The 21,751-nt window shown below is 40.2% G+C and overlaps 1 protein-coding gene across 16 annotated transcripts in view; it reads left to right on the top strand.

Annotated features, from left to right (window-relative positions):
- SETX (senataxin) overlaps nt 1-21,751 on the top strand; it is a 96,307-nt gene that overhangs the window by 55,755 nt on the left and 18,801 nt on the right. For 15 of the 16 annotated variants that reach the window (XM_054502282.2, XM_054502278.2, XM_054502281.2 and 12 more), the window contains 9 exons: nt 1,142-1,315; nt 4,369-4,601; nt 5,621-5,788; nt 6,650-6,806; nt 14,020-14,121; nt 14,321-14,436; nt 16,245-16,316; nt 18,595-18,744; nt 20,429-20,536. In XM_054502282.2, coding sequence (XP_054358257.1) covers nt 1,142-1,315; nt 4,369-4,601; nt 5,621-5,788; nt 6,650-6,806; nt 14,020-14,121; nt 14,321-14,436; nt 16,245-16,316; nt 18,595-18,744; nt 20,429-20,536 — 1,280 coding nt within the window. The other variant, XM_063649989.1, reaches the window with a different exon arrangement.

Here is a 21,751-nt window from a genome sequence, read left to right as displayed (position 1 = left end):
TTAGGCTGTCTTCAGTTTCTCTCAGCAGTGGTTTGTATTTTTCAGAGTATAGGGCTAGATTCAGCAGTTGGTACTGAACTTTATTCCAGTGCTTTCTCTGTTTTCCTAGTCCCACGTAGTTTACAACCATCTTTCCTCACTTGTTTGAAATGCGTAGAAGTTGCAGAATTCTTATATGTACAGTCACATGTCACTTGATGGGGATACATTCTCAGAAATGTGTCAGGCGATTTCATCATCATGCCAACATCGTGAGAAGTAAGAGTGTGCTTAGAGGAACCTAGGCGGTGTAGCCTACCACACACCTAGTCTGCCAATCTGTACAGTATGTTACCGTACTGAATACTAGGTAATTGTAACATGGGGAAGTATTTGTGTATCTAAACATAGACAAGATGCAGTAAAAATATATTATAATCTTATGGGACCCTTGTTGTATATATCTGGTCCATCACTGACCACAACATCCTTATGCGGTGTATAACTACTTGGATCTGTTTCCGAATTTTCTTTGGGGGTTTTGAAAGTTGGAAACAAATGAGAGAAATTTAGTTAAAAACCAGAATAGGCCGGACGCGGTGGCTCACCCCTGTAATCCCAGCACTTTGGAAGGCTGAGGCAGGCGGATCACGAGGTCAGGAGATCGAGACCATCCTGGCTAACACGGTGAAACCCCGTCTCTACTAAAAATACAAAAAAATTAGCAGGGCGTGGTGGCGGGCGCCTGTAGTCCCAGCTACTTGGGAGGCTGAGGCAGGAGAATGGCATGAACCCAGGAGGCGGAGCTTGCAGTGAGCCAAGATCACGCCACTGCACTCCAGCCTGGGCGACACAGCGAGACTCCGTCTCAAAAAAAGAAAAACAATAAACCTAAAGAAAAGAAAATTTATTAGCTACTTTTCAATATTATGGTTTTATCTGTTTTGGCCTTATAGCAGTTTTGAAGAAAACTATATTCTATAATTGATATTTTTAATATTTTAAGTTTTTGATTGGATTAGATTACCATTTTAAAGTATATGCAGAGTCCTTTAGTGCTGTGTATTTTTGAACTTAATACAAGGATTTAATTTCTTTTAAGTTAATCTTATTTAAAATAATTCTATTAGAGTTATATAAATTCTGACTTCTTGTTTCATAGTTTATCTGGAAGAATGTGAACTGGCTAAACAGCTTTATCCAAAGGAAAACGATTTGGTGTTTTTAGCTCCTGAGAGAATAAATGAAGAGAAGAAAGATACAGAGAGAAATGACATACAAGATCTCCACGAATATCATTCTGGTTATGTTCATAAATTTCGCCGCACTTCAGTCAGTAAGTAAATAATGAGGCATTGACAGGAAATGTGAGATACAATCTCATCTTCCAATTTACTTCTAAATTGTGTATATCAAGTGTATTTGATATACATTTACCGAACATGTTTTTGCTACGTTGATTACTTGGCCATTCAGAGTCTCTTTTCTAGTTTTTCTAGACTTACCTGGAAAAGACCTTGTATTTATTTTTGTAATGTTCTATCCTTTTGTTACATTTCTTTATCCATCATTGTGTTTGCTATAAAATGGACCATTTGCAGACCATCTGTTGTTTGTTAAATTACATTTCATCCTTGGTTTTGTAGCCAATTACTAATGAGATGACCAAACATAAAACTCACTGTAAGGCAGCTTGAGGAATCTGCTTACATCACTTCCATCCATTGTATGTTTCTCCCTAGGTAATTTAATAACAAAAATGTTAGCCTAAATTTAACGAATACCAGATGTGTGCAGTGAGACTTTTCCCTTTTTTTTTTTTTTTTTTTTTTTTTGAGCCTTAGTTTCACTCTTGTTGTCCAGGCTAGAGTGCAGTGGTGCTGTATTGGCTCACTGCACTCTCTGCCTCTTGGGTTCAAGCGATTCTCCTGCCTCAGCTTCCCAAGTAGCTGGGATTATAGGCATCCGCCACCAGTCCCTGCTAATTTTTTTTTTTTTTAATTTTTTTATTATTATTATTATTATTATACTTTAGGTTTTATGGTACATGTGCGCAATGTGCAGGTAAGTTACATATGTATACATGTGCCATGCTGGTGCGCTGCACCCACTAACTCGTCATCTAGCATTAGGTATATCTCCCAATGCTATCCTTCCCCCCTCCCCCCACCCCACAACAGTCCCCGAAGTGTGATGTTCCCCTTCCTGTGTCCATGTGTTCTCATTGTTCAATTCCCACCTATGAGTGAGAATATGCGGTGTTTGGTTTTTTGTTCTTGTGATAGTTTACTGAGAATGATGATTTCCAATTTCATCCACGTCCCTACAAAGGACATGAACTCATCATTTTTTGTGGCTGCATAGTATTCCATGGTGTATATGTGCCACATTTTCTTAATCCAGTCTATCATTGTTGGACATTTGGGTTGGTTCCAAGTCTTTGCTATTGTGAATAATGCCGCAATAAACATACATGTGCATGTGTCTTTATAGCAGCATGATTTATATACCATCTCACACCAGTTAGAATGGCAATCATTAAAAAGTCAGGAAACAACAGGTGCTGGAGAGGATGTGGAGAAATAGGAACACTTTTACACTGTTGGTGGGACTGTAAACTAGTTCAACCCTTGTGGAAGTCAGTGTGGCGATTCCTCAGGGATCTAGAACTAGAAATTCCATTCGACCCAGCCATCCCATTACTGGGTATATACCCAAAGGACTATTTTTTGTGTTTTTAGTAGAGATGGGGTTTCACCATGTTGGCCAGGCTGGTCTCGAACTCCTCACTCCCATCGACCTACCAAAGTGCTGGGATTACAGGCGTGAGCCACCACGCCTGGTCGAGACTTGTCCTTCTTATGTACATTTATAATCTTCCCCGAAGCCCCAAAAGGTAGAAGAAATTATTCCTTGCTCCTCAGGAAATCATGGTTCAGGCATGTTAAGTAAACCTGTTGAAGGCCGTCATCAGTGTTAAGTGGTAAGTCCAGAATTGAGGCCTCTGCTTTTGTTGACTGCAAAGTCCACACTGTTTTTCTTATGCCAAACTGCCTTTTTGGCAGTTGCAGCTTTTTTAGTCTTAGTTATGTGAAGAGAAGAACATTATTTCATTATTCCTTCTCGTTTTTGCATGATATCTTAATATAGCAATAAAGTGTGTCAACATTGTACTGCATTATAACAGGTGTACCGTGTTTATTTGTGTGATCAGGGCTTAATTCTGTAGAATATAGGATACATTTAGAAGAGTTGCAGTGAGGATTGATGGCTTACTCTGTGCTTTTGGCTCTTGAAAGTGATTACCTTTGCCAAATTTATAGTTCTAAGGCAGTCTCCTTCCCTGAACTCCTCATAGATCAAAATCATCTCTCGGATATCTCCATTTGGAAATGTGTTAGACATTTCAAATCCACTAGTCCAAAAGTTAACACTTGATTTTCTGCCTGACATCCGCACTTCCTTCATTCTTTCCCATCTTGTTAATTGGGGCCTCCCTTCTTTCAGTTACTCAGGCCAAAAACCTTGGAGTTATCCATGATCCTTACTTTCTCTCACACCTCACTTCTAATTTGTCAGCAGATCTGATTGACTTTTCCTTTGCAATATATCCCAAATCCAGTTCCCACCTCTACTAGTACATCCTGGTCCAAGCTGTCATTAACTTTTACCTAAATTACTACAGTAACCTTGTAAGTGGTCTTTTTGTTTCTGTACTTTTCTCATTGTAGTTATTCTTTGTTCTGAGGTAAGAGTGGTTCTTTTAGTTTGTGAGATAGAGCATGTTATTTCCCTACACAGAGTGCCCAATGGTTTTCTACCTGATCCTGAATAGCGTTCAGAGTCATTACTGTGATCTGCACAGCCCTCTAAAATATAGCCCCACTTTACTCCGAGTCGCTAAGCATTCTTCTCCCTATTTTTCCTTCTAGCCATGTTAGCCTTCTTCCTATTTCTAAAATATTCCTGGCACATGTCTGTCTTATGATCTTTGCAGTTGGGGATTTTCTGCATGTAGTACTGTTTACCCCCTGCTAAGTGCATACTCCCTTACTTCAAGTCTCTGCTCAAATATTTCATCAGGAAGACCTTCTCGGACCAGCTTATCCGCCTCCATCTCCATCACTTCCTCCCTTTGTCTGCTTTCTTCAGAGCACTTAGTACCACCTGACATATTTATTTGGTTATCTGCCTCCCTCTTCTAGAAAATAAGCCTCCGGAGGATAGAACATTACTGGGTTCAGGAAGCAGTCCATAAATATTTACTGGGTAAATGATGTAAATAATATCCAAAAATATGTTAAAAATACCTAATTCTGCATGGCCTTTTAAACTAGGCAACATTATTCAGTGATAACTGAAATTGCTTTTTCTCTTTCTTGATGATAGTGCGTAATGGGAAAGCTGAGTGTTACCTTTCCATCCAGACTCAAGAGAACTTTCCGGCCAATTTAAACGAACTTGTCAATTGTATTGTAATCAGTTCTCTGGTAACTACACAAAGGAAGTTGAAAGCCATGTCTCTGTTGGGTAGTCGGAACCAACTGGCTAGAGCTGTTCTGAATCCAAACCCTATGGACTTCTGTACAAAAGATTTACTGACTACAACATCTGAGAGAATTGTGAGTGATGATTATATGATACTAGATAATTTCACGTTAGGATGTTAAAGGATCATATTTTTTAGCTGCTACATATTCCTATATGTCTACAACAAAAACGTGTTCACGGTGAACAGTTTAGTGTTAGTGTTCTTTAATGTTGCAAAGTATGTAATTTAGGTTAAGTCAACTCACTTCAGGAAAAGGTACAGTACAATAAGAGTCGAAGGTTGCTGGAAGAGCAGCATTAAAATGTTAGGTCAGCAGCCTACTTAATGTGCATTAGGTGAGAAGTCTCAGGTTTAGTGGTGTTAAATTTACATTTGAATGATTGATGGAGAATTGGCTGGTATTGTTGGAAATGCAAAGATGAAGTTGTCAACTGAACATGTGAAGCTGTGTATAAACTCTAGGAAATTAACAGAGAAACTCAAAAGGAAACTATTTTGAAACTCTACTGTATGCTATGGCTTTCATGTGCATTATCTCAGTCTATTCTCACCTTTTAAGGAATCGTAGATTTAATGAGTAACAGAGGCCAAGGCTTGGGTTAGGAACGTAGTGGCCTAGCTTGTAAGTGAAAGTGAAGCTTAGACTCAGATCTGACCCTGAAATCCATGCCTTTTCCACTGTATCACATGTGTTAGGAAATAAATAGTGTTGGGATGTTTTCACTAAGGAGAAAATTGACTAAAGAAGGAAAAAAACAGAGTAGTAAATAGAAGAAAAGTTATGGATTAGTAAATGCAGTTTATTGTGATTATCTTTGTAAGAATAAAAAATAAAAATACAGTTGTATTTGTAAGTACTTGAAGCCTTACAGACACTAATTAGTAATTAGTAAGTAATTAGCTTTCTTTCCAGTAGTGAACGTGCTTTTTAGATTAAAGGTCACTTTGGTGTCCTTGTCTTGTCTGACCATAACCAAAGCTTTTGTCTGACGCATTGAAAGAAATTTGGACAGGTCTTTTTCATGGTCTTCCTTTCAAATTCCACTACAGAAACAGCAACTCATTCTCAAAAATGTGTTTTTTATATAGATTGCGTACTTAAGAGATTTCAATGAAGACCAAAAGAAAGCAATAGAAACTGCATATGCTATGGTGAAACACTCACCATCAGTTGCCAAAATCTGCTTGATTCATGGACCACCTGGAACAGGAAAATCAAAAACTATTGTTGGCCTCCTCTATCGTCTACTGACAGAGGTAGGAATGGGTGAGGGCACTGATGGTGTTAACTAGGTGCATCATTTTACTTTACTTGAGTTAACTGACATGTAAATAAGTATTAACATGCCATTTCCTCTTTGATTTGTGTATATTTTTTATATTGTGTGTAAGTGTGTCAGAGAAAAGGGTGGCAGAGGGAGGGAAGGTTATGGGAAATAAAAAGAGGAAAAAACACCACTATCTTATGTGAAACAAATCGTAAGGACTAGAATGATTGTCTTCAGGCTTCGCTGTAGGTCACATTGAATGCTGTGAATGTTGGGCTGCATTTTGGTTGGATTGTGGTTTTTCTTTTTTTTTTTTTGAGACAGTGTCTCGCTATCATCCAGGTTAGAGTGCAGTGGCACGATCTTGGCTCACTGCAGCCTCCGCCTCCCAGGTCAAGCGATTGTCCTGCCTCAGCCTCCTGAGTACCTCCCTAGTAGCTGGGATTATAGGTGTACACCACCACCCACAGCTAATTTTTGTATTTTTAGTAGAGATGGGGTTTCGCCATGTTGGCCAGGCTGGTCTCGAGCTCCTGACCTCAAGTGATCCGCCCGCCTTGGCCTCCTGAAGTGCTGGGATTACAGGCTTGAGCCACTGTGCCTGGCCTGGATTGAGTATTGATTAAAGTAAGTGGATGATAAAGTAAGGCTCAGAGCAGTTATGACAAAATTTTTTGCTGGAGTAGTTTTAAATATCAGTGTTAGATGTAGATGTGTTTATTTATTTTTAACTTTATTATGAGAACTTTCAAAAATACATGGAAGTAAAGACAAACTTTAAAGCTATGTAATAAAAGCTCACCCATATTTTTTGTGTGTTTGTTTGGTATGTGTATGTGGCAAATTGTAGAACCAGAGGAAGGGGCATTCAGACGAAAACTCCAATGCCAAAATCAAACAAAACCGTGTCCTTGTGTGTGCACCTTCCAATGCAGCTGTTGATGAACTCATGAAAAAAATTATCCTTGAATTCAAAGAAAAATGTAAAGACAAGAAGAATCCTTTAGGTATGATACTTTTGTGGATTTTTAATTTGTTTTTGTTTTCATTGTTAAGTGTAGGCAACTTTGAATGACAAAGGAAAGAGCAAGCCAGTCCTGGTAATAGCTTCTACTTGAATCTGTGGCTCGTGAGTTCATTTAGCAAGTATTTCATTGAACATTTACCCTGTGCCAGGTACTGAGGTTTCATCAGTGAAGCCTTCAAGGAGACACACGGCCTAGTGAGGAAGTGGACAGGTCAGTATAGAGTGATAAATTCCACAGTGGGGCTAAAATGTGGGGTGTTCTAGATACCTTAGAGGGACCCCGATTCAGTTGTGTGAGGGTTAGAGAAGGGCAGTTAGGAGTTAGCCACAGGAAGTAGAGGGTTAGGGAGTACTTGAGCAGCAGAGATTGCCATAAAAAAAAGAATCAGGGCAAGAGAGCCTCAGATGGTTCACGAGGTTCCTAGAGCATTAGGTGGCGGTGAAAGATGAGGCTTTGAGTAAGCACAGGCTTATTGAAAACAGTGAAAACAATCATTGTTTACAGTCACTGAGTGTTGACTATGTGTCAGTAATTCTCAAAATAATCCCATGAACTTGGTGTTAACCCTACCATCTGTATTTTATAGGTGGGGAAACTGAAGCTTAGAAATGTTAAATACACTAGAGGGATAACTTTTTTCGGTAGAATGTACATAATAATGAGCATTACAAGGGATGATTCAGGGCACTAAAGTGAAGATGTGAAGTTATTTCATTTTATTTAACCTTAATACTTATTTTTCATATCACTCGTGTTGAGTGGTGTAGTTATGGCTTTGTATTTGATGACCTTTCCAAGCTCATATGTCTTGTCTTCCCTACCAAATTTAGTTTTCCTTAAGGATACCTAACAGTGCCTTTTAACAGGATTTGATTTAGCAGACTTCCAAATACAGTGGCTTAAATATAATAGAAGTTTACTTCTTTTTTTTTAAATCAAAAACCCAGAGGTGAGCAGTTCAGAACTGGTACCAGAGTCACTGGTATGGCTACTCCGCCTTAGAGAGTCCTTGGAGAGCCAGGCTCCATCTGGTTGCTGCACCATGTGTGGCCTCCATTCTCCGGTGCAGCTGTGGTTAGGGTAGCCACTCCAGCTCCAGCAAGCGCGAGGAAAAGATGAAGAAGGGGCAGACGGAACATACTAGCCATGTTATAAGGAAAGTTTCTGGGTCCTGCCAATAGCGCCTCTGCTTATTTCCTTTCGGCCACACCGAGGTATAAGAGAGGCTGGAACGTGTCATCTGTATTCTGAGGGATCACATACATTTTCCCTTATATCACATATGTATTACATACACGTAGAATTCATTTGCTCCTAAAACATACAATACATTGTCAGTCTCTGATTTACTTTTTTCCACTTGCCTTTACATTTGTGAGATTGATTTTGTGAATAGCTGCAGTCACTCATATTAACTGCTATAGGGTGTTTCATTGAAGGTGTGCAAAATTTATTCATTGATAATTTAGTTTCTTTTCAATTTTTTATTTCAAACTTGAGCATTAAAAAAACTTTATTAAAACATGGGTCTCTAGCATATGTATATCTAGAAGTGAAAATGTGGGGGTTCAAGAGTTTGTACATCTTCAGTTTTCTAGGTAGTGCCAAATTCTTCTTGAAAGTGATTGTACCAGTTAGCTCCTGAGAGCAGTCCCTGTGCAGCCTGCAGTTGGTAGTTTTAATTTAACTTTCCCTGGTGGCGTGAGCTTAAGCTGCTTTTCAGGTGTGTATTGACTGCACAGCTGGGCCAGGACTAAGGTGAGGCAAACGAGGTGTCTAGGTTGGATATTTATTTATTTATTTATTTATTTATTTATTTATTTATGAGATGGAATCTCGCCCTGTCGCCCAGGCTGGAGTGCATTGGCGCAATCTCCACTCACTGCAATCTCCGCCTCTCAGGTTCACGCCATTCTCCTGCCTCAGCCTCCCGAGTAGCTGGGACTATAGGCGCCCGCCACAACACCCAGCTAATTTTTTGTGTTTTTTTAGTAGAGACGGGGTTTCACAGTGTTAGCCAGGATGGTCTCAATCTCCTGACCTCGTGATCTGCCTGCCTCGGCCACCCAAAGTGCTGGGGTTACAGGCGTGAGTCACCACGTCCAGCCTTATTTTTTTTAAATTAGAGAGCAAGCTGGGTGCAGTGGCACATGCTTATAATCTCAGCACTTTGGGAGGCCAAAGTGGATGGATCACCTGAGGTCAGGAGTTTGAGACCAGCCTGACCAACGTGGTGAAACTGTGTCCCTACTAAAAATACAAATTAGCTGCGCGTCGTGGCACAGGTCTGTAATCTCAGCTTCTCGGGAGGCTGAGGCAGGAGAATCACTTGAACCTGGGAAGTGGAGGTTGCAGTGAGCTCAGATCGCGCCCTTGAACTCCAGCCTGGGCAACAAGAGTGAAACTGCCTCTAAATAAATAAATAAATAAATAAATAAATAAGAGAGCAAATGATATCCTGAGTACAGAGACCTTTTTTTCTTTTTCAGTACTTTCATTTTCACTATTTCCAGTGGTCCTGGGTCTCCTTTAAGGAAATGACTTGAACGTCTCTCCATTAAGTATAATGCTTCTGGGTTTTGTGTATACCCGTTACCAGGTTAAAGAGTTGCTTTCTCATTAGTGTTTTTATTATGAATGGATGTTGAATTTTATTGCATGCTTCAAATGGTAATGAAAATTTTTCTTTAATCTGTTAATATGGTAAATTATAATATTTTTCTGATGTTAAAATGTCTTTGATTCTTAGAGAATAAGGTCACCTTGGTGTCTTGTATTAGTTTTTAATACACTGCTAGATTGCTGATGTTTTATTTAGGACTTTGAAATTAATGTTCATAAATGAGGCCAGCCTGTAATTTTTGTTACACTGTATTTGTCTAGTTTTAGTACTGAAGTTACACAGGCTTTAAAAAATGAGTTGGGGCCAGGTGCGGTGGCTGACGCCTGTAATTCCAGCACTTTGGGAGGCTGAGGCGGGCGGATCACCAGGTCAGGAGATCGAAACCATCCTGGCTAACACGGTGAAACCCAGTCTCTACTAAAAATACAAAAAATTAGCCAGGCGTGGTAGCGGGCGCCTGTAGTCCCAGCTACTCGGGAGGCTGAGGCAGGAGAATGGGGTGAACCCGGGAGGCGGAGCTTGCAGTGAGCTGAGATCGCGCCACTGCACTCCAGCCTGGGCGACAGAGCGAGACTCAGTCTCAAAAAAAAAAAAAAAAAAGAAAAAATGAGTTGGGAACTTTTTTGTTATTCTTTGGAATGTTTCGTATAAGACATCTTGTCTATTTCTTGAAGGCTAATTTGTTATTAGTATTGTATTTGTTGTCTTTTTTTTTTATAACAGAATGAGTAAATTTCTATTTACTGTTTAAATGTCATTAATGATTATAAGTCTAATCATGTTTTCTTTTTTTTTTTTTTGTACCCCAGCTCAGGCTGGGGTACATTGGCATGATCATGACTCACTGCAGCCTTGCCCTCCTGGGCTTAAGTGATCTTCCTGCCTCAGCCTCCCAAGTAGCTGGATCTGCAGGTTTGCCACCACACTGGGTTAATTTTTAAATTTTTGTTGTAGAGACAGGGTCTCATCGTGTTGCCCAGGCTGGCTTCAAGCAATGCTCTTGCCTCAGCCTCCCAAGGTGCTGGGATTACAGGCATGAGACACTGCCCCGACCACATTTGCTGTATTATATATTTATTCCCTAAATGCACATGTGACACAGACTTAGGGGTAGGAAAGTACAAGGAGAAAATTTATTTTTTGTAAGCCAGAAAAAATAAATTATTTTAAAATTATTTTATCTAAATCAGTAATTAATAGATGGAATTAAATTTAATTAAATCGCTTGGTTAATAGTTTATATTTTAATTAAAATCATTTTTCCTGGCCCAGCTGAGCCTAAGCCAAGATAATTACACTTGTTTTTAATTCTTCCACCTCTTCCAGGGCCCTCTACTTTCTTGTGGGCATTACCAAGCTCCCATTGTAGAAATTTCTATGTTTTTATTGGAATGGTAGCTTTAGCAATGTCAAACTCAATAGAATTTTAAAGTCTGTTCATTTTACTGAATGTAAATTATACCTCAAGAATGTTAAAGAACAAAACAGACACCCAGGCACCTAGACACTGCCCAGCCTTGCTCCCTTATGGGTGCCACAACAGCTCAGGGGCTTTCAAAACTGGTTTTCAGCTCTCTCTCTGTTTTTGGCCTCTAGGGATTTCTCTTAACATTCCCCTGAGCTTACCCAGCAGTGTAAAGGATGTCTGTTATAATTTGCGGAACATTTCTGGGTGCTTATAGTAGGTAGGTTTCCAGGTAATCTCATCTACCTTTCTAGTGGAAACGTAAGTGCATTAAGAAGTTTTCAGGCGGGGCGCGGTGGCTCACACCTGTAATCCCAGCACTTTGGGAGGCCAAGGCAGGTGGATCACGAGGTCAGGAGATCGAGACCATCCTGGCTAACACAGTGAAACCCCATCTCTACTAAAAATACAAAAAATTAGCTGGGCATGGTGGTGGGCACCTGTAGTCGCAGCTACTCGGGAGGCTGAGGCAGGAGAATGGCGTGAACCCAGGAGGCAGAGCTTGCAGAGAGCCGAGATCGTGCCACTGCACTCCAGCCTGGGAGACAGAGCAAGACTCCGTCTCAAAAAAAAAAAAAAAAGAAAGAGGTTTTCAAATCCTCAAGTAAATGTTGACCTTAAATTTAGGAAAATGAGCTGAACTGGGATAAAAAATATGCCGTAGATAACTAAAAATCAGCCATTTTTCATATAATCATTGTATTTATTATGTGCCCACCACTCTTCTAGGTGGTGGCCAAAACCCTATTCTTTTGGGGCTTAACATTTAAAGGATGGAGATAGTCAGTAAACAAATAACTGTGACATGTCCAGTTAGAATAAATGCTGACAAACTCTACATGATTGCATAATTTAGCCCAGTGATATAGTGGGGAATATTTATTTATGAAACTGGTCTTGCCTCCCCTCCTCAAGTAATAACCCCATCTCTGCCTTCCAAGTAGCTGTGACCACAGGGGGAGGCCACCACACCCGGCTAATTTTTGTCAATTTTGATAGAGGTGGAGTTTCATCATGTTGCCCAGGCTGGTCTCAGACTCCTGGATTCAAGCGATCTGCCTACCTTGGCTTCCCAAAGTGCTAGAATTACAGCTCTGAGCCGCCGCACCTGGCTGTAGTGGCGATTTTTGTTTTTTTTTTTTTGAGACGGAGTCTCGCTCTGTCTCCCAGGCCGGAGTACGGTGGCGCGATTTCAGCTCACTGCAACCTCCACCTTCTGGGTTCAAGTAATTCTCCTGCCTCAGCCTCCCGAGTAGCTAGGATTACAGGCATGTGCCACTACGTCCAGCTAATTTTTGTATTTTTAGTAGAGGTGGCGTTTCACCATGTTGGCCAGGCTGGTCTCGAACCCCTGACCTCGTGATCCACCTGTCTTGGCCTCCCAGAGTGCTGGGATTACAGGCGTGAGCCACTGTGCCCAGCCTTGTAGTGGAGAATTTTTAGATAAAATAATAACATGTGGGAAAAAAAAATAAAGACTAATAAAGGTGTTTTTTTGTTTGTTTGTTTGAGACGGAGTCTCGCTCTGTCACCCAGGCTGGAGTGCAGTGGTGCAATCTTTGGCTTACTGCAACTTCCACTTCCTGGGTTCAAGCAACTTTCCTGCCTCAGCCTCCTCAGTAGCTGAGATTACAGGTGTGCACCACCATGCCTGGCTAATTTTTTTATTTTTAGTAGAGATGGGGTTTTGCCATGTTGGCCAGGCTGGTCTCAAACTCCTTACCTCAAGTGATTTGCCCGCTTCTGTCTCCCAAAGTGCTGGGATTATAGGCATGAGCCACTGTGCCCGGCCAGAAAAAAGATTTTAAAAAACCCAATAGAAGAAATTATAATAAAAGAAAAAAACAAAAACATTAAAACCAAAAGGACGAGAAAAGCAAAAAGAAATGCGTTAACCTGAGATTAAAACGTGGTTAGTAAGCAGGCAGGTTAAATTGGTTTTTATAGTTTTTGCAATTATTATATCCAAGAATTTCTATCATCTTGTGTCCCTTAGTTTCTAGAGTATCAAGGTGATGTGGAACATAGTTTTAAAAGCTTTATTCTGAGTATTCTACAAAAGAAGGCTCGATGGTCAAATAAGATTCTGTTCTGAAAATTACATATTAATATATAACATACAAAAGTTCTTGAAATATTCTGCAGTTAAGAGTGTTGGGGACCAGCCTCAGTACCACCTGTAGGGTACCCGAAGTCCAGTGGTGACAAAGGAATGAGAAGAGACAGGTTAAGAGTGCATAAAGGAGGGAGCCGGGGGCCAGAGCAAATCAGAGGCTGCAAAGGCACCAAGCTCTGATCTCCACACTATTTATTGAGTACAATCACTTAGATTTAAGAAGCAGATGTTCAGGGGTGAAATGGTGAAAGGGTGGCGGGTGTGTCATACACCTAATCTATAGCAATGGCAGTTTAGGTAAATTTTCTTTGTGCTGAAGCAGTATAAACTTAACTACTGATTTATTTTTTAACTTATGGGAGAGCAGCTGTGGGGAGTGGGCCTAACTAGGAGCTGGCATATCTGGCCATATTCCAATGCTTCAAAGGAGTGTCTTTCTCCTTGAGCACAGTGTTTATAGATAGGAGAGCAGGTCACGTTCTGGTCGTGGGAACGTGATGGCAGTTAGAAGGCTTTACTCCTCAGAAGCCTGTTGTGGCTTTCTACAACTTACTGTTCCATATTTTTATGGCTGGTTTATGCAGGCACCCCACAAGCCCTTTCCCCAACATAAGATAACTGCTTCATTTATTTTATCTCATCATTTTTCTTGAAACTATTTTGCTATGGAATGTCCTACTGAACATAGTTTGAAAATGTTACTATAATAGAATCTCAACTCTGTAGTGTACTGTTTAGATGGCCTTGCTAACCTTTATTAGGTAGAAATGATAAGTACTTGTCTTATAGGATTGTTAGGAACAATATCTGAAATAATGTATAAGAAGTTTGTGGTGTAGTAGTCCCTGGTGTCTAGTTAATTGGAAGTTCATGTTTGCTCCCTTCTCTGATTATTAACATATTTACTTAGAAATATAGATACTATGTATAGAGACAGGATTGATCAGCAGTGTCCTTATTAGTCCTTGACTGTGATTCTTATCAACAGGAAACTGTGGAGATATAAATTTAGTACGACTGGGTCCAGAAAAGTCTATTAATAATGAGGTTCTAAAGTTCAGTTTGGACAGCCAAGTAGACCACAGAATGAGTAAGTACTGAATGTGGTATATACTAGCGTTTTCTCTTGTTTTGTTTGGTGGAAAATGACTTGGGCACTAAAGGTAATTTGAAGCCTCCAGAATTAGTCTGGCTTTGGGAAGTAATTTTCCTTCTCATTGTGTTGTATATGTGTGTGAGTTTGTTAGAATTAGAATAGCATATAATTTTTTATTTGTTATTTTTATTAGAAAAAGAGTTACCTTCTCATGTTCAGGCGATGCATAAAAGAAAGGAATTTCTAGATTATCAGTTGGATGAGCTTTCCCGGCAGCGAGCTCTGTGCCGAGGTGGACGGGAAATACAGGTATTTTTGCATTTCTTAAATAATGTTCTCTAAATAATAACTCAGGTATACGAACTAGTTAACAAGTTTTTTTTTTTGTTTTTTTTTTTTTTGAGACAGAGTCTTGCTCTGTCTTCCAGGCTGGAGTACAGTAGCACAATCCTGACTCACTGCAGCCTCAACTTCCTGGGTTCAGGTGATTCTCCTGCCTCAGCCTCCCGAGTAGGTGGGATTACAAGGATGTGCCGGCACACCTGGCTAATTTTTTGTATTTTTAATGGAGATGGGGTTTCACCATGTTGGCCAGGCTAGTCTCGAACTCCCGGCCTCAAGTTGATCTGCCTGCCTCAGTATTCCAAAGTGCTGGGATTACAGGCATGAGCCATTGCGACCAGCCTAATTAATGAGTATTTAATGCCCTTTATTTATTGGGGAATGGCATGATTCATGTATAAAAATGTGTACTAAGACACTAAAAATGTGTCTCAGGTTAACACATTTCTTTCTGCTTTTTTTTGTCCTTTTGGTTTTAATTTTTTTTTTCATTTTTTCTTTTGTTAAAAGTACTTTTTTTTTTTTTAATCTTTTTAAAAACTTTTTTGTAAAGGGCAAGATATTCTAGTAAAGATTTTAGGCTTTGCAAGCCATATGGTTGGTTTCTGTTGCAGCTATTCAACTCTGCTTTTGGTAGCACAAAGGCAGCCATAGATAATACATAAACAAATGGATGTGGCTGTGTTCCAGTAGAACTTTATTTACTGGATAAATAAATAATAGATGGGATGTTGCATTTTTGTTTGTTTTTGAGATAGGGTCTCACTTTGTGGCCCAGGCTGGATTGCAGTGGTGCAATTGTGGTTCAATTGAACTTCAAGCTCTTGGACTCAAGTGAGCTGTCTTTCTGCCTCAGCCTCTTGAGTAGCTGGGACTACAGCCGTGTGCCATCATGCCTGGCTAATTTTTTTGTTTGTTTTCTGTAGAAACTGGGTCTTGCCATGTTGCCCAGGGTGGTCTGAACTTCTTGCCTCAAGCAGTCCTCTCACCTTAGCCTCCCAAAGTGCCAGGATTACAGGCATGAGTCCCTGCACGTGGCCTTGCATTTGGCTTATAGGCTGTACTGCCTTATATTAAAGCTATACTGAGTTTATTAGTTATCTTTCAGTTGCATGTTGAGCCCAGTTCAAATTAGGTTAGAGAGAAAGGGAATTAGCTTCAGTATGGGTGGATCCAGAGGGTCACATGATACCATTTCTCCACTCCATAATTTGTTTTTCTGTGTGTCAGCCATTTCTTCTCCGGGAGAAGGTGAGTGTCAGCATCTCAGGGCTTCCACCATCTCAGCTTAGAAACCCCAGAGGGAGAGGTCTTTCTCTTAGCGTCCATATATCCAAAGAAGCAGTTAGTTTAGTCCCTGGGTGAGCAAGCAGGTCTGATCCCTATTTTTAAGAAAATGGGTGCATGATTGGCCAGGCCTGTGTTAGATGCCCATCACTGTGGCCAGAGGAATGTGTGATTTACAGCCTCATTTGAATCACCTGGAAGTTAAGGGCAGTGTGATGCTCCCAGTGCTGGAATGCTAAGCAGACAGCTTACATGCAGTGCACAGGACACTAAGCAGACAGCTCACGTGCAGTGCACAGGACACAGCTGAGTCTTACACAGCAGCATACAGAGTGTGTCAGGACTCCAGTGGTAAAGAGGAACTAAGCTGGGTAAATATATTTTTCATTGGTGAAATACAGGCTCTTTTAAAATTAGAGGCAGTCCATTGGAAGTCATTTAAAAATGCTTAGTTTAGTTTTAATTATGACCTTTGAATTTTTTTCCAGAGGCAAGAATTAGATGAAAACATTTCCAAAGTTTCTAAGGAAAGGCAGGAACTTGCTTCTAAAATTAAAGAGGTAAGTAGTTCACCCGTAGCATTTTCTTGATTTTTTTTTTCTTTTTAAAATTTAAGTATGACTGTTCAGATAAGCTGTGGGCTTTTATTTATTAATTTTTTTGGAGACTGAGTCTCACTCTGTCTCTCAGGCTGGGGTGCAGTGGCATGATCTCAGCTCACTGCAACCTCAGACTCCCATGTAGCTGGGATTACAGGCGTGTACCACCGTGCCTGGCTAATTTTTTTTTTTCTTTTTTTTGAGATGGAGTCTCGCTCTGTCAACAGACTGGAGTGCAGTGGCGTGATCTCAGCTCACTGCAACCTCTGCCTCCCAGGTTCAAGCGATTCTTCTGCCTCAGTCTCCCGAGTAGCAAGGATTACAGGCATGTGCCACCATGCCCAGCTAATTTTTGTATTTTTAGTAGGGTTTCACCGTGTTGGCCAGGATGGTCTGGATCTCTTGATGTCATGATCCTCCCGCCTCAGCCTCCCAAAGTGCTGGGATTACAGGCGTGAGCCACCATGCCCGGCCCTTTTTTTGTATTTTTAATAGAAAACGGGGTTTCACCATGTTGGCCAGGCTGGTCTGGAACTTCCAACCTCAAGTCATCCTCTGTCTCGGCCTCCCAAAGTGTTGGCTTTACAGGCGTGAGCCACCATGCCGGGCCAGCTGTGGGCTTTTCTCAGTTACATTTTAAATTGTTATGAAAAATTACAAACATCTGTGGAAGTGGAGAAGCTGGTGTAACAACATTTGCATTTTTTTCTTTAACCTAAGAATGAATTCTTACCACCATCTAAGATTTCTAAGAAAGAGGTGGTTATAAGTTATCTTTTTTCTGTTTTAAGTCTCGGTAAATATTTAAATTCTTTCTTATAAGGTGCTCTATTTCTGCTTCCCATAAACTGCAAAAAACAATTATGATAATTATCATCAGATAAACAGTTAATGAAAATAGCTTTGGCTGGGCGTGGTGGCTCACGCCTGTAATCCCAGCACTTTGGGAGGCTGAGACGGGCGGATCACGAGGTCAGGAGATGGAGACCATCCTGGCTAACATGGTGAAACCCTGTCTCTAATAAAATACAAAAAATTAGCTGGGGGTGGTGGCGGGCACCTGTAATCCCAGCTACTCGGGAGCCTGAGGCAGGAGAATGGCGTGAACCTGGGAGGCAGAGCTTGCAGTGAGTGGAGATCGCGCCACTGCACAGGGAAAGAGGGTAATAGTAACTGATGACGTTAGTAGTATTTTCGCTGAAGTTTTTCTCCTGAATGGATTATGATCTTTCTCTATGTGACTAAAATATAGTTGAATTTAATGCGTATTTTCATTAGCAGTTTATTTAAACTAAAAGTTATGTGAAAGCTTTTGATTAAACAGATTTTAATCAGATTTTAAACAGAACCCCAGATTAATCTTTCCTGAGTCAAGGATGAAGTCCATCTTCACAGATGTTTTTTGCTGCTCATCACATGTGTTCTGTGGGCCATGGAACTGTGCTCAGCAGTTTTACTCACTAGATGGCTGAGGACGGTGTCTGACAGTGCTTCACTGTGTGAGCCGTGGAGGACCACAGTGCCACCCTCTTCCTAAAGCTCGCACGCATGCCTTGAATGCCATGGTTGAATATATCACATGTGCTGAGATGAATCACTACTACTTCCTAGTAGCAAAAAGAAGCAAACTGAATCTCTGATGAAAATGCTGATTGATTTGAGCACTATGTGGTTTGATTGTGAGGCATCATTCACGTTGTCTGGCTCCATCACAGTACATTGCATTATAGAAGGAGACCAAACTTGTTTTTCTTACTGTGGAAATAGAATATTTGTCAGGTTCACAGGCATTTTTGTTAGTACTAGCAAAAGCACTAAAAAAAAGACAGGGCAATATTATATACTTAAAAACTAACAGAAAAATGTCCACCCCTGTTTTACTCATATAATTCACAACTCAGAATTATTACATCTCTACTTCAGATACCTATCTACATATATCTGACTACAGGAAGGATTGTAATCTACTTTGACCAAATCAAACCCTGGATAAAAATTTTTAATGTGCTTAAATCATATTCTATGTTTCAGCCGCAAAGCACACATTCTTTCCAGTTTGTGATTATCTTAAATGTTTCTGCTGTTTCCTAGATTTGAGGGTTTCCCCCTAACTTTTACTAAATATTTTTCTGTCATAAATATATTTTAATAAATAGTGAGTGTTTTATAGTAAACATAGGCCTGTCATAGTCAAGGATTGATGTACAGCTGAATATTGATTTAACCTTTGTTCTCTTAGGTTCAAGGACGCCCACAGAAAACACAGAGTATCATCATCTTAGAGTCCCATGTCATCTGCTGCACGTTGAGCACAAGTGGTGGTTTACTACTTGAGTCTGCTTTCCGTGGGCAAGGGGGTGTCCCCTTCAGCTGTGTCATTGTTGATGAGGTCAGTGAACGATCAGCTATACAACTTTGACTAGTACTATGACGAGTAAGTCTTAGATGAATTGTGGCTGCTGAGATGGTGAGGAAATGTGTTTTGTTTTTGCATCTGATTTTCACTTGCTATTACATGTGTATTCCCTTACGTAGAAATACGCTCCTTAATGAACCTCCATAGTGAAAGTGGATTTTCCAGTGTTGGAGGTTAGTCTTGAGGATGACTGATGGTTTCTAACAAAATCTCTGCTGAGTGACTGTCTCGCTCCTGCTTAGAATATCTCTGGTAACCTTTTGAAGTAGTTTTAATATAATTTTGTATAGCTTTGAGCCATAGTATGTTCAGCTGACATCTTTTATTCCTAGTTCACTCTTTGAGCAAACATTTATTGGCTGCCTACTGTTTGTCAAAACGTAGAGTCAGAAGACAAAAGAGATGGAGCAGGAGATACCAGAGAATTGAGTGATCAGGAGACCCAAGATCCAGTTTTCACCAGAAGGAAAGGACAAAAAGTGGAAATGATTAAATAGTTGAAGAAAATGTCATTGAATTTAAGAGAAATTTGAGTCTTGTCATCAAAGAGGCATGCTGAGGAACGAGGAAGAAAGATATGGGGAAACACACTCATGGACGCTCCTAATGTGATTTCTGAACCTCAAATACAAAGTTTTGAAAAGGGCCTGGGCATGGTGGCGCACACCTGTAATCCTGGCACTTTGGGAGACTGAGGAGGGTGGATCGCTTGAGCCCAGGAGTTTGAGACCAACCTGGGCAACATGGTGAAACCTTGTCTCTACTAAAAAGACAAAAATTAGCCAGGAGTTGATGGTGTTCGCCTGTAATTCCAGCTATTCGGGAGGCTGAGGTGGGAGGATTGCTTGAGACAGGGAGGTGGTGAACGACAATCATGTCATTGCCCTCCAGCCTGGGTGACAGAGTGAGACTCTCTCAAAAAAATAAATTAATTAATTAAAAAATAAATAAAAATTTTAAAATAAAGTTTTAAAAGGACTTTAGAGGAGAAAAATTTTTTCAGGCTCATGCTCAGCAGGAACAAAGAGCACGCATCTAGGATGTGCATGGCCTTCTGAACTTACGGCTGCTTCCCAAGTGGTAGTGGCCCCCTTGGTGGCTGACTTCAAAAATACATGTTTGATTTTTTTTTTAAACATGTATTTGGAGAGTTTACTTTTCATTTATTTATTGTTTTTTTTGAGACGGAGTCTCGCTTTTTTTTTTTTTTTTTTGAGACGGAGTCTGCACTCACCCGCACTGGAGTGCAGTGATGTGATCTCGGCTCACTGCAACCTCTGCCTCCCGGGTTCAAGCAGTTCTCCTGCCTCAGCCTCCTGAGTAGCTGAGATTACAGGCACTTGCCACCATGCCCAGCTAATTTTTTTGGTTTCGCCATGTTGGTCAGGCTGGTCTTGAACTCCTGACCTCAGGTGATCCACCCGCCTCGGCCTCCCAAAGTGCTGGCATTACATGTGCGAGCCACTGCACACAGCCTGGAGGGTTTATTTTGTTGGTTTTGTTTTGTTTTTTGTTTTCAGGGAAAATTTGTATTTTTGATATTTGGTGCAGGAGAAGTGTGATACTTTTCTGAATGGTTAGAACTTTAATCAGATAAACTATATGGATAAATAGCAAAGATTGTTAAGACTGCCTCTCCCTTCTGTATCTTACCAAGGCTGGACAGTCTTGTGAAATTGAGACTCTTACTCCACTCATCCATCGCTGCAATAAGCTCATCCTAGTAGGAGATCCTAAGCAGCTCCCTCCCACAGTCATCTCTATGGTAAGTTTTTTATGTTCAGATTGCTTTAAAATGGAAGGGGCTTTTTAAAATTTTTGTTTTCAGGAGGGAGAGACATCTTTCTTGGATTGGCCTCTTAATTTGGAGGGAAAAGTAAGCAGTAACTGAGAAAAGAGAAGCACTTAATAAATAAAAAAAAAATTCCTAAAAATGCCCCTTTGGTCATAGTTGTTCTTCTGTGTATGTGTGGCAGAAGCAGTGTGTCAGGGACTTGGAAGCCTAGATGGATGACGTGCCATGGGAACCAAGCTTTGGGAAAGGCAGTGTGCACGCCTTTTAAGAGCTGAATCTGATTTATTTTAATCATACAAACACCAAAACAATAATAAAAGAAAAACTTCAGAAATAAAGAGAAGAATCCTACCCTCCTCATTTTTGTTTAAATATGTACAAATTGAGGAAAACATGAAGTTAAATTAATTTTGGAGTACATTTCCATTTTTAGAATTTGGTATTCTAGTGTTAATACAAGAACATGTCTGTGCTCCTCACATCATCTGAAAGTGAAGGTACAGGGGAAAAAAAGACTCAATTACGAGCTCTGACTTTGGGAAGAGAAGAACCAGACTGTAGTCTCCTCTACTCTATTGGTTTTTTTTTTAATCTCACGAAAGATTCTCCTGAAAATGCACATTAGAATCAGGATCCAGTAGATGTTTTGAAGTAATCTGAAGAGGTTTTGAAATTTAATAAAATGTGTATTTTTTACTAATAACATAGATTATTTATACAGATAATTGAGCAGTGGCCTCATAAATGATCCTAGAGAACAGATCATTTTCAAAGCATTTTTGTTGAAGTGTGGAATGAATGCAGGTGGTTATCGTTAGTGGTTTTTGACTTCGGAATTATCAGAATGATAGTGCAGTTCTTTGTATGACATTTGAGCACAGGTACATGATCATGTTAGAGTGTGACCCATTTGCACACCTGTCACCCAGTGAAAACCCGTGTGTGTAGGGAAGAACTGCTGCAGGTAACTTCGTTCATGGAGAATAATGAAGAGTAAATTCTGTATCCCATTTCTTTAAATAATGCAGTATTTCATTGAAGGGCCTTGGCGTATAGTGAAAAGAGAGATTGTTAATGGGCCTCAACTTTACTGCCTACTTTAATGATTGAGAAAAACAACAAAAATTAGAAAAAAATCCATTTGTGCTGTTTAAATTGTTGTACAAATAAAACAGGCTATTTTGA

This window comes from Pongo pygmaeus, chromosome 13 (genome assembly GCF_028885625.2).
Source record: "Pongo pygmaeus isolate AG05252 chromosome 13, NHGRI_mPonPyg2-v2.0_pri, whole genome shotgun sequence".
NCBI classification, from domain to species: domain Eukaryota; kingdom Metazoa; phylum Chordata; class Mammalia; order Primates; family Hominidae; genus Pongo; species Pongo pygmaeus.
Note: the sequence above shows the minus strand (reverse complement) of the source record. Positions and strands in the feature narration are given on the sequence as shown.